This window comes from Polyodon spathula, chromosome 25, assembly GCF_017654505.1.
Source record: "Polyodon spathula isolate WHYD16114869_AA chromosome 25, ASM1765450v1, whole genome shotgun sequence".
NCBI lineage: Eukaryota > Metazoa > Chordata > Actinopteri > Acipenseriformes > Polyodontidae > Polyodon > Polyodon spathula.
In genome coordinates, this window is record NC_054558.1 from 14,849,598 (window position 1) to 14,862,031 (window position 12,434).

Here is a 12,434-nt window from a genome sequence, read left to right on the forward strand (position 1 = left end):
CAAAAGGGGTAAAAGGATCAATTGGAGCCCCAGCCCCAGTTGTTCTGCATTTACTCATCCGTGCCAGTGCTTGTTGAGGGGAAGAGTATGCTGTATGGATCCAGAGCGCAATGACATCTGGGGGAATCTGGAAATCTTCCAGGGTAACTCACAATCCAAATTGTAGAGCAAAAGCAAAACTCATTATTTGCCTTGTAATTCAAAATTCTTAAATTCTTTCCAGTTGCTCTAGATTTCACCTCCACAAAAAAAAAAAAAAAAAAATATATAAATATATATATATATATATATATATATATATATATATATATATATATATATATGTACTTGTGTTTGTAAAAAAAAAAAAAAAAACCTTTTTGATTATCATTTAGGTTTCTACAATTTGTGTGTGATGTTTTCAAGGCCTCACCTGCACTCCATTGAAACTAAAGCTTGCCAAATCTTTGCCATTTCAACACAGAGCATTGGCAGCAATAATTATAAATATGAAGTGCAAAACAGAGCCAGTGATTTCATTGAATTTTCATATTGCGCTTGTTTTGGCCAGCTTAGACGTTCCCACATTAATGAAATGTCAGCTAAAAGTGCCAACAGATTACAATAACATGACTGCATGTTCTTTCATGATCTTGTAATGCTTTCTGATTTGGTCATTTCAGAGGACTTTATGATTAATTTGTCTGTTCCTCTTTTAATTGGCGTCCTAAGAAGTTGCTTGTTCCCTCTTTTGAACGGGCTCTCAGGCTTGACCCCTCTTGCAGTGTTTCTCCTCCGCAGAGGCTGCAGTGAATGCACGCAAGTCGTTATTTATTACAAACACTCCTATTAAGCACACAGTCTTCAGCTCCTGGCTGTTGGTACCTGTTTTTAGTCACAATCCTGGCTTCCAGACAATGAAATGCTTCCTCACTTCTATGTCCTATTTAGCCTTTTTCTCCTGTCTCCTGCCTTTGGAATCTGGTCGGAATTAAACTGCTTTGTGAATGTTGTTTATACAAATCTGTTCAAGTGCTGATTTGAATGTTCAGGGTGAATTACACTGCTGCTGTTGTGGAAACACCATTCACCACAGGGCAATGAAACTAGCAGGTGGAGCCTTCATATTACAGGCAACAAGAGCTGGAACTGTGTCTTTGCACTCTACATCCTGTACTGTAATTGCTGCCTATGCATCTCAAGCAAGAGAAGGGGGTAATGGTGATGGGCTGAAGGTTGTTCATTTGCAGTAGAACATTAACAAACCAGTGGGGGTCCAGGTTCCTAGTAGCTGGTTGATCTGGTTCATAAAGGATCCCAGTGATTCAGGCTTGGCAACTCTGAGACATTCATTTTGATGTATTTCGCTCAACACTGAAAATATGCTGCACAATCCTACACTTTATAAAAAGTTAGGTATTGATAGTATGTTAAGGCATAGGCTAGAACTACCACCACTTTCACTGAGTGCAGTGTAGCCAGTCACACTGTTCCACAGGGACACACTAATCATATCGCTTGGGAATGTTTTTTCCACTTTATAATTGCCTTGCATATTAATACAAATGGCTTGTAGCTTCTATTTAAGAGAAGTGCATTGCCTATCTTCAGGAAATCATGGGTACTTTTTATATGCTGTATTGCACAAATTAGTATTTCATTGTGGCAGTTGTAATTGTTTTTGGTACAGTAGAATCTGACCTGTCCGATTTAATTTGTTCCAGGGGTCCATCGGTTATGTGATAATATCGTATCTCAGAGGGAGTCGTTATACTACATTGTAGTTGCTTTATTAACGACGGTGCATTATAAATTGCAATATCAGGTACATCGGTTTGTCTAAATCACCGAAGTACAGTACTGCATGTATGGAAATCAAAGAAAATGAGCGAAACTTATTGTAAAACAAAGCACTGTGATGCAGTATTTGCAATTTACAAAACTGCATTCCAAAGCAGTTCTTACTGTGCTTTCTCAGTACATGCCAAAGTAATCGGACCGTTTTTAAACAACAGCGACAACAAAGTGTGCACACAAACACACAGTGGCTTTGGGGGTCGGCGAAAAAAATATTTTTTCAACTTTAACGATACAGAAATGCTACGAATCCCTTGCTTTAGGTTGTGAAGTGACAGCATGTCAATTCCCAAAAGCACTGTCTTTTTTAATCTGCAACTGAATCCATTCTGTCCTGCTAAGAGAATAATAAAATGTGCATTGATCAATTCCCATCTATACCATTCATTTGGTAGCAGCATGTGTAAATGACACATGCCTGAGGCCCATCAGTTAAGACGGTGTTGTATCGTACAGGATCAGATATGACAGGTTCTACTGTATGTGTTTTTTTCAGATGTTGTCCAATCTTTTGCTAACAGTGAATGGGGTGTAACCGTAGATGTGCACTATATAATGTTTGATGCTTGAGACATAATTTGTACATTTCCTTGAAAAAGACTGAAAGGTGTCTGGTTTGATTGCTAATAAATTCAGTTGGGCACATCATCAGGAATGAGGCTGGGTTCTTTCTGTGGCCAGTTATTGTTGCTCCTTTGCTGCAGATTCCTGTAGTGAGATCAAACTAAAAGAAAGTAGTTTAGGTAGGACACACTGGCAGTTGATTTAACACATGAAATGTTTAAACCAGGCTCTTAGTTTTACCTCTGAGTTTATGGTTCAGTGTTTGGATTGGTATTAACCAATCCACCCCCAACGCAAGGCTGTTCTCTGTAAAGGTACATCTGGCTACAACAGCAGGAATGAATGCTAGACTAAGATTGTGACCGAAAGGTAATATAATCTGTCACATGCAGTATGATTGGTTGAAATGTTCACTGGCAGTTGTAATTCAAGAAGTTAGAACTTACCACATAGTTTTCTTTACTCCTCTTCAAAGACAAACTGTCACAAAGTACAGAACACCAAAATTAGGACCACATATTTAATAAAAAATGACTGAAATGTCTGTACTTTTGAAACTTGTATTATTTCAATGACTTAATTTGTGTGTACATGTTTAACATGAAAAAAAAAAATTAAGAAAAGAAACAATAAGCCAGAAGGGCTGTGTTTCTATTAAACCCACAGTGTCAGATCTTCACAACTTCACGTCTGTTACAGCAGCCAGGAGCCCTGTTTCTGATTTAAGCAGTGTTTGCTTGACCAGTAATTTCAGGGTTTACCATGAGCTTGATTAGCCACAGTTTCTAGTTAACAAGCTCAGATGTGTCTAACTAACTCAGTAAAACCTGGAATGGATCACAGATCGCACTAATATGCAATGGGAGTCTGTCACAAAGACGGCCGAAGTGGGCTGCGTCAGAACCAGGAAAAGGATGGTGCTTGCTTGTGCCGGTTTATTGAAAATAAAAGGGTTTAACAAACAAACAGAAACAGGACACGGCACTCTACACCAAAATAAGAGACAAACAAAAACGGACTATACTTAACAAAACGGTGCACGGACAGACACACTGACAAACACGGTGAGTTGATAAATTAACAAGTATCGTGCTGGTCCCACCAGCATGCAATAGCAATTGTAAATAATTTGTCCTCTCTCTCCCGTTCTCCACTCACCGAACACCCAACCTCGAGTATGTGAAAACGTGCATCTATATATACTGTTGTGCTGGGATTCAATTACTAATTAATTATTCACTTGAATCCCAGCACGTGAATTAATTATGTGCAACCTTGTGCTCACATATTAACTACTTTAAATGTACATGAAGTGATGTACAATCCCGTGCCTAAATACAAATATACATTTTAAACACTTGTGTTACAGACCTGTTTATATCCCGTGTACCAATGGCTGTAACATAACAGCATAATATACACAGGGGTGGACACTTTGTCACAGAGTCTTATTTCCCTCCCCAGTTTTGTTTATTGAATGAATTGAGCCCGTTGAGGTCAGGGGTGTGCAATCAATCAATATAAAACAGTGCACCGCATGCATTTATTTCTCTGTTGTTTGGCAACATTCAATGAAATTTCTAGAGAACTGCAGCATGCAAAGGGATTCATAATTCAGTGTAAGAGCGGGGGCCGCAGGGGTTCGTGGAGGACGGGCTGTGGTGGAGAGGAATGCTCAGCAATGTCAGTGTTTCAGTACAATTAAAGACAATTGCACACGGTTTGCTCTGACGCCAATTGATTATTCAGGCTTGTTGAAACGGAAGGAGGTATTATTGTACTAAATAGCAGGCTGTATAAAAAAGTTCTTAAGTATACTCCACAAACTAAATGTAACACTCACCCTGTAATTAAGCCTACGGTAGACGATCAGCTTGCACTGTCTTATTTCAATATAGATATGTAGTTCTACAGCCGGGACCATATTTAAGAAAGTGTACACCTCAAATTAAAGCGATAGGAATCATGCACAAATCAACGTATTCTACCGTCCTATTCTTTTTGTATTTGTTCATAAATGCAAGAAAGGTGGAAAATGAAGTGCGCTTAATAGGTATGTGCTAGAATACACCACTAGATTACAGGACTAGAATACTGGGCTAGATTAGAGGAATAGAATACTGGGCTAGAATACAGGATTATAATACAGGGCTAGAATACTGGATTAGAATACAGGGATAGAGTACTGGACTAGAATACAAGGCTAGATTACAGGACTAGTTTACATGACTAGAATACGGGACTAGAATACAGGATTAGAAAACAGGGATAGAATACCGGACTAGAATACTGGGCTAGATTGCAGGGCTAGAATACAAGACTAGAATACAGTCGAGCAGTTAACCAAAGTTGCGATGAATTATTTATTTCTTAAAAAAATGTAAAGTGGAGTACTGGAGAACCCCACAATGTAAATTGACTGCACTTACAAGACAAATAAACTATTGCCTAAGTAAACCAGTGAAGACCTACAACTCAAGCAATACAAACCTCATTGAAATGCATGGTCTTGTATGTACCCTAACAATGAAAGGAGCCTCGTGGACAATAGAGCTGGTGACCCCCCCCCCCTTCCATTTTTATATTTGATTATTTTCAGTAGTTGAAGTATGCTCAGTTTGAAGACATTTTAGAAAAAAACGTTTTGATGTTTTAAAGTTTTCAAAATCTCCTTTTGAAATGCATTGGAATTCACTACAGTTTTAACTCTCCTGACTTAGTTTTAATAATAAGCGCCATTGCACAAAAATAAGCATGGTGATCTGCACCCCCCCTTTTATTTCATTTATTTTTTCATAGCCAAACCCAAAGGGTCTTTCCCTGAAACTATAATGATTGCTTTTGAAGACAATGCAGAACAACAGAGCTCTGGATCACCCTATTATCAATCCAGACCTTGTTAAATACAGTGTGGTCAGACAGAGATGTAATAATATTGCCACAGAGCAGAGAAATAACAGGAGTTGTCAAGTAGCGCTGTATCTTTTATTTTATTATTCATACAGATCATTTTTAAAGGTTGCTACACAATTTGGGTTCCTTTGCTTTCTGTCTGTCTATCTGTCTATCTGTCTTCTTTTCATCTCTCCTGACAAACAAGATCAGGAAACAGCGCTGCATTCTCGGTTGGTTTAATTTTTAATTTAATTTTGTGTGTGTGTGTGTGTGTGTGTGTGTGTGTGTGTGTGTGTATATTTATCCAATATATATATATATATATATATATATATATATTAAACTGAAAGGGTGTCAGTATACTGATGAAACACATTATCTGTGCTTTACCAATCCTTGAGCAATTTTTTTCAATGTAATTATGATTGCTTGGATATTTTTTTCACTCACTTTATCAGCTGTTCAGCAGAAGCAGGTACCCTAGCATTTAGTTTGCTGGAACTTGGCTCAAACTGGAGAGCTTTTTAGCTGTGGAGTAGTCAGATAGCAGCCCACCACATATGCAGCACTCAAAGGTTGGGTTTAATTAAATGACATTCAGCTGAAGAATCTGAGCCAAGTTTCTCCAAATCTATGCAGGGGGACTAGTTCATTATCATTCCGTAGCTTCTTAAAAAAAACATAACAACAACATTTGAAAGCCATTGTGAATATTAAAAAAAAGAAGATAGTTGCAGCTGTTAGAACATAAGAAAAGTTACAAACTAGAGGAGGCTGTTTGGCTCATGAAGACTACAGGAGACAGTTAATCTGATAACTATGTTTTTGTTTTAAACACAGCACAGTGTTTGGTAACGCTGTGTGGGCTGATAGAGCAGTCTTGTGTTTTTGCATTTGGAAGTGGAATTGAATTATATTCAGTGTAGTTGTTCAGCCTTTTCATGCAGTCAGCTCATTGCTGCCTGTGCTGTGTTCCAGATTAAGTACGGAGGGGATGTTCCTCAGTCCTACTACGTGCGGGTCTCCATCAAGCAGCAGTACGAGCAGACGCTCTGCATCAGCCGCGGCTCCTCCCAGCAGCTCGAGTATGAGATCCTGTTCCCTGGCTGTGTGCTCAGGTGAGTGGGGCTTTCCCTTCCCCATCCCGACCACTCAGGAAAGGGAAGGAGCAATGGAGCAGTGGCTCAGCCACATGCAAGTAAGCAAACCCCCTGCCTGCCATTCACTCCGGGGCAGCTCTTCACAAGTCACTGTTCATTATGTTACATTATGTGTTACTGTAATGTGGGCTAATGTGTAGGAAGCCTTTCACTGGAACTGGAACCCATGCCAGCAACGTGGAAGGGCATACAGCACCACCTTCTATGCAGTTAGAAGACATGAAACTTCTAACATACGCAGCATGTTAAAATCAATATTGGGCCATTTGGCCCGTCAACGATTGTCTGATTCCTAGTAGCTGATTGATCACAGAACTTCACCTCCTTACACCTTCAGAGCAGTGAAAAGAGTTCACAAGTAGCATCTAACATTTGAACACATTTTTATTTTTTGTTTAAATCCTGAATGTTGCCCAAGAGCTTTAGGTTCTATTAGATTGCAAGATCATGCCGTGATGAGTTAATTACTGATTTCCATATACTTTCTTTCGGGGGAATGAATCGCCCTGATGGGGACTAGTTGTAGAGTTTCCTTAGGAATCCTAAAGTATAATATAATTGAAATCAATGTCCCCAGAAAGAGAGCAGTACTGTGTGTGTGTGTCAGAGTAGTGTCTGATTGGTTGTCGGTTTGCAGGTGGCAGTTTGCCAGCGAGGGGTTGGACATCGGCTTCGGGGTCTTCATCAAGACGAAGGTGGGGGAGCGACAGAAGGCAGCCGAGATGGTGGAGGTGGTTCCGAGCCAGCGGTACAATGCACACCTAGTGCCGGAGGATGGCTCTTTCACCTGTCAGGACCCAGGCATCTGTGAGTACACACACTGTTAGGAGCTGGTACCCTTGGCCAGCTCATTTCTAACTGATAAGGTGAGCAAGGGCAGACATCTACAGGGCTGGCCTCTGTCCTCCACTGGCCAGCACCTTGATGTTAAGAGATCATTGGATGTGGGAGTGTCCACTGACTGCTTGTTCTCTTGAGTTTTTGTTTGCGAAACATAATTGCACACCAAATAAAAATGTACACTTCCTGTCTCCTAGTAAAAACACCCCCATTGTTAAGGTTAACCCTTTTGAGGTCCATTTATTCAGGACGCGTCATGTCTAATTTATTTTCACACAAGCTGTTTATTTTACAAGCGCCATTTAAAAGAAATTCTATTTAGAGTAAAACAGGTTTAAAAGGCACTGCATATCAACATGACTCTCCAGCTCTGCCCCACCCCTTGTGAGCTGTATTTATCACATATCTCTTCATAGTCGTGCATACGAATAAATCATATCCTGGTGACTCGATTTATCACCAAACTCCTCAATAGTGCGATCCAAGTCATTATTTTAAAATGCAGCGTCAGACATGGGACCGCAAAGGGTTAAGTCATTGAATGGTGCCAGTGTTTTTATAAATATGCTTTACTACACATGACACAAGTTGTGGCAGTAACATTGACAAAAGAACACATTAAAGCCTTTCTAGTTTTCACTTGTTGCTTTATTCAACCGTTTCATTAAACAGTCCCACATACAGGTCCATGCACTCATCCTGTGTATAAGCTCAGTTCATCAGCGTATACGCCTGATTGCACAGTTATGCGGCCTGTGTTCAAAGTAAAGGATGCCTTGAGAAACGCAGTAGTTAAACCAGTGTCTCTGCTCCTCAGATGTACTGCGGTTCGACAACACTTACAGCATCTTGCACTCGAAGAAGATCAGCTTCTCTGTGGAGGTGCTGCAGTCAGACAACGGCTCCGTGTCCAAAACCCAGGAGCCCGAGGGAGGGGCCGGGGCAGAGCTCGCAGCCTGCAGCCAATAGCAGCAGGAGGAGGAGGAGGAGGACGGGACCCAATTGCAGGCAGCACTGCTCCCCGGATCCAGGACGCGCCACCCTCGGTACTCACTGTATTAGACAGGGAAGCCTGGCCCAATAGGTACTGCCTACAAGCTGGGGTGGAGGGGTCAATAGTTTCTTCTTGAGCTGAACTTGGAAACTGTCCAGATTTGTTCTATGTGTAACCTCGGTGTGGATAGCACCCCTTTCTATAATTCCCATTACTACCACATTTTGACATGCAGTATAACTCTGTTACTGTATAGCTAGTGCACCATCTAGTGGTAAAAATGAAGTACCGTGTTTAGTGTTTCACATTTACACTTTTAAGGCACAGAGCGTGCTGACACTATTTAACATATAAATGTACTAGGACTTTGGGGTTAGTGCGCTGAAGCTTATTTCCTCAAAGGAACATTCCAATATCTGACCAATTGAACTCTTTGCTTTATACTTACTGTAATTATCCCACTGACAGGGACCCGTTCTGTACATGGATTGTATTTACATGCTAGCTCATGTGATGGCACTTGGTACGGGCATTCCTGTGCATGTGTTCTTGGCAATGTTGGAGTCACTATGCCTCTGTTCTAGATGAGTTCTGATCTCTTAATGAAGAATGTGATGTCTGTTCAATGAATCTAATCATATGCAGTTCAGTCCTTTTTAAATCACTGAATAGGACCCTGTCCTCTGGCATTTCTGTATTTGTACAGATTACATGCACTGCTAGAGGTCTTATTTGTAATACCCTAGTACAGCAATTGTAATGAGCTCAGTAGCTGATAGTGCCCAGATGTATTAATTAGGCCACAGTACCTACTTTTTCAGGACACTGGCACTTGAATGGTTGAACGATTGAATATTAAATATGGGACATTTTGTGTCCAGCTTTGATTATAGTCATGGTTACCTATACTAATGCGTTCCCAATGAGAGGAGGCGATTAGACCCATCAATACTGTATTCATAGTTGCTGATTTATCCCAGAACTTTATCTAGTCGGTTCTTAAAGGATCTAGTTGGTCCTTAAAGGTTGCTTAAACCCGTTCCATAGTCTCAGCACTCTCTAACGTATACCTTGGACTGGACTCCAGTTATGAGCTGCACTTAAAAAACAATATGTCTTTCGGATACACACTTCACTGTAGTACACCCCCCTCTAGTAGCGTAGATGTGGCATAATATATACTGGAGCTAGAACAGTCCTCATAACACACACTGTATTGCCATGTTTTCTACCTGCTGTATTATATTAGAGAGTAGTTTGTAGAAGGTCCTGTTTACACCGTTCTGTACATAGAGGGTTGCTTTCACGACCTGGCAAGACAATTACAGGTATACAGCTCTGGAAATACAAAAGCACATTTTAACACGTGTTAAAAAATCACTAAACTCAGTAAATAGGCATGTAGGTTCAAATAAAAAGTAATATCACATTTATACTTAAAAATGGTGAAAGTAATTGAATATATTCACAATAAAAAAAAAACCCTGGTTTTGAAAATAACCCCTTTAGTAACTATGTGTTCAAAGTATTTTTCTTGGGTAGAAGTAGGTACGTTTCAGGTAACTTTCCGCTGCTATGTGCTGTACCTATAAAGTCCCGAGAATACGCTGAAAATAAAACTGGGTGTACTGTGTTAACCCTTTATATCCTGGATACATCTGCATAGGAAGCTAGTGCTACACTTCTGTCTGCAGCAGAGAGGAGAGAGTCAGAACTGAGTTGTTTTCAATAAAAGCTGGGTTTGAATAAACTGGGAATCCAGGAAAACAAACCTGGATCAAATTGATATTGAGCTGTTGAAACTGACCTGTTGAGAACTGTGGCAAAAGATACAGAGATACAAGTGGTCTAGACTGCTAACTAATAGAGCATCTTAAACTATAGGGTGTCAATACTAGATCCACTGGAACACCAGCAGAGTCACTAGTGAACCCAGGATTAAAGGGTTCAACCAACACAATCAATGCAGCCTAATGCAGTTTGCACAGGGTATACAGGACCTACCTGTATAGAGTGCCAGTACTTGGTGGAGTGTAGTGGATCTTTTCCCCATGTGTGACCATCGGTTCATGTCATGGGTTTAAGCTTATTGACCAGCCTGTTGCTGGAACTATTTATTTGTTGGCCAGTAAATTCTTGTACATTTATATTGCAATGTAAAGCTTGTGTAATAACATGTGTTCTTACTCTCAGTGCCATGTGGGTTTGCAGTTGATTTTCGTTGTTTTCTAGGCTTTAGCAAATTCCTTCTTTGTGATCGAGTTTCACCTGTCCAGATTTAACAGTTAGGTCACAGCAGCCTATTTTTTCCCGAACACTGGCACCTCAGTGGTTGAACATTGTTAAATACTGGGAACTTCTTCTTCAGCTTTGATGAAATTACATTATTATTAACTGTAGGAACCGATTAGACCCATCCGTGCTCAGTTACTAGCAGTAGATTTATCCCAAGTCGTTTTTTAAACAATACTAATGATTCAGCAGCAACAACATGCCTTAAACCCATACACTCGCCACTCTCTGTAATGTCTACCCTGGGCTGGGGATGACTGTCACTCTACTTGATATTAAGGTACCTTTTTAAGATAATAAATGCATTTAAAAAATCAACAGCAAAACAGTCATACTTGTTCCCATGATTAGAAAATGTTTTTCAAAGGTTATTACACCTTTCAGAAGAGTGGTGAAGTGAAATCACATTCACTGGCTCTTAATTCGTGGTTCGTTTACCGCAGGGATAATGCAATGTTTGTCTTTTAAAATCACACTCCAAAAACCTACCCTAATAATTGATCTTCCTCATGACAGGGATACAACCTAGTCTGGAGATGCATGTATTCCCAGTAATTTTTTAGCTCTATCTTGAAAACTGCTCAACTGCTTAAACTTGGCATGGACATTCCTTATAAGTTTTGCCTTGGGGTTAGTTTAATTATACTAATAGGCTAATAGGCTGCATGCTGTTCTCAAGGGGAGCTGCTTTTTCATTGTACTGAACCCTTATGGTATTAATATAACAGTCAGGGGTATAGATTACTGCAGTACATACCCGTGCCTTGTTGTTCATTTTTCAATTGTTTTATCTCATGTTGTGCAGTATTCGCCAAGACTGTGTTAAATGTATATGCAGTGAGTGCAGGCTGAAGTTCAAATAGAGGGTCAGGTTTAGCTTTGAAATCTGAAATGGAAAAGTAGACCGTTCTGATGGTCCCAAACTGAGTCTTGAGATATGCAAAGGGTATGTACATTGAGGCTGAACCCACATGTAAGAGAAATAGATAGAACATATATTTTGGAATACTATATAGGGCCCTAGGTCACAAAACTGTAAGAGGTGTGTTTTTAAGTACTGTTTTTAATTATAAACATTGTTGTATGTTTAACAGTGCTTTGAAAAATGTGTTGTAAACCCTCTCTAAGACATGTGAAAATGGTTTCATGGTCTTTAAGTGTGATTTGATTAATCAAATTGGGCTTTATATAACATTCTTTAAAACAGTCCTTAGTTTTGTAAACAGACCCGTATTTTTTTAATGTATTCTTGCAGAGGTGAGTGCTACAGTAAAAAATGATACTTTACGTTGGTAACACGCGACACTTTAAAATCTTTGTTTAAGCATTATTCGACTACATAACATTCAAGTAGTGAATTTTGGGTTAGGGTTAGGGTTAAGGTTGGGGTTTGTGGAAAGTGACAGCTATCAATAGCTTCTAGAGCATTTTGCCATAGCCTTTACCTGCATGTTCAGTATCCCCAATCAACCAGGCTTTGTGTTTCTTTTTAATGTATTGTAGTTTTGGTTTATTTTGTAACTGCTGTCTTATGCGCACCGAACAACAACACATGTTTAAAACAATGTGTAGATACAGTATTCCCAGCACTATTTTTCCATTCCCTAGAACCAGGCTGCAGCATGTGGGGAAACAAGGTATTAATCAAGGCTCTCTGCAGGCATATACACAGATTGGTACCTTACAGTCTGGTTCATGTCATGTTGATTCAATCACGCACATTTTATTTTAAATAATTGTATTTAATAGATGTTATTGTGTTGTAATTGCAACGATATAGATCAGGGCTTCTCAAACTCGGTCCTGGGGACCCCCTGTGGCTGCTGGTTTTCATTCTAACCGAGCTCTCAATT

At 39.8% G+C, this 12,434-nt stretch overlaps 1 protein-coding gene across 1 annotated transcript in view; it reads left to right on the forward strand.

Moving 5' to 3' along the window:
• LOC121299999 (SEC14-like protein 2) overlaps nt 1-12,434 on the forward strand; it is a 35,723-nt gene extending 23,289 nt beyond the window's left edge. Inside the window, exons 10-12 of the mRNA XM_041228314.1 lie at nt 6,274-6,413; nt 7,093-7,262; nt 8,113-12,434. Of these exons, the coding sequence (XP_041084248.1) occupies nt 6,274-6,413; nt 7,093-7,262; nt 8,113-8,264 (462 nt within the window). The 3' untranslated portion in view covers nt 8,265-12,434. The remainder of the gene's footprint in view (nt 1-6,273; nt 6,414-7,092; nt 7,263-8,112) is intronic.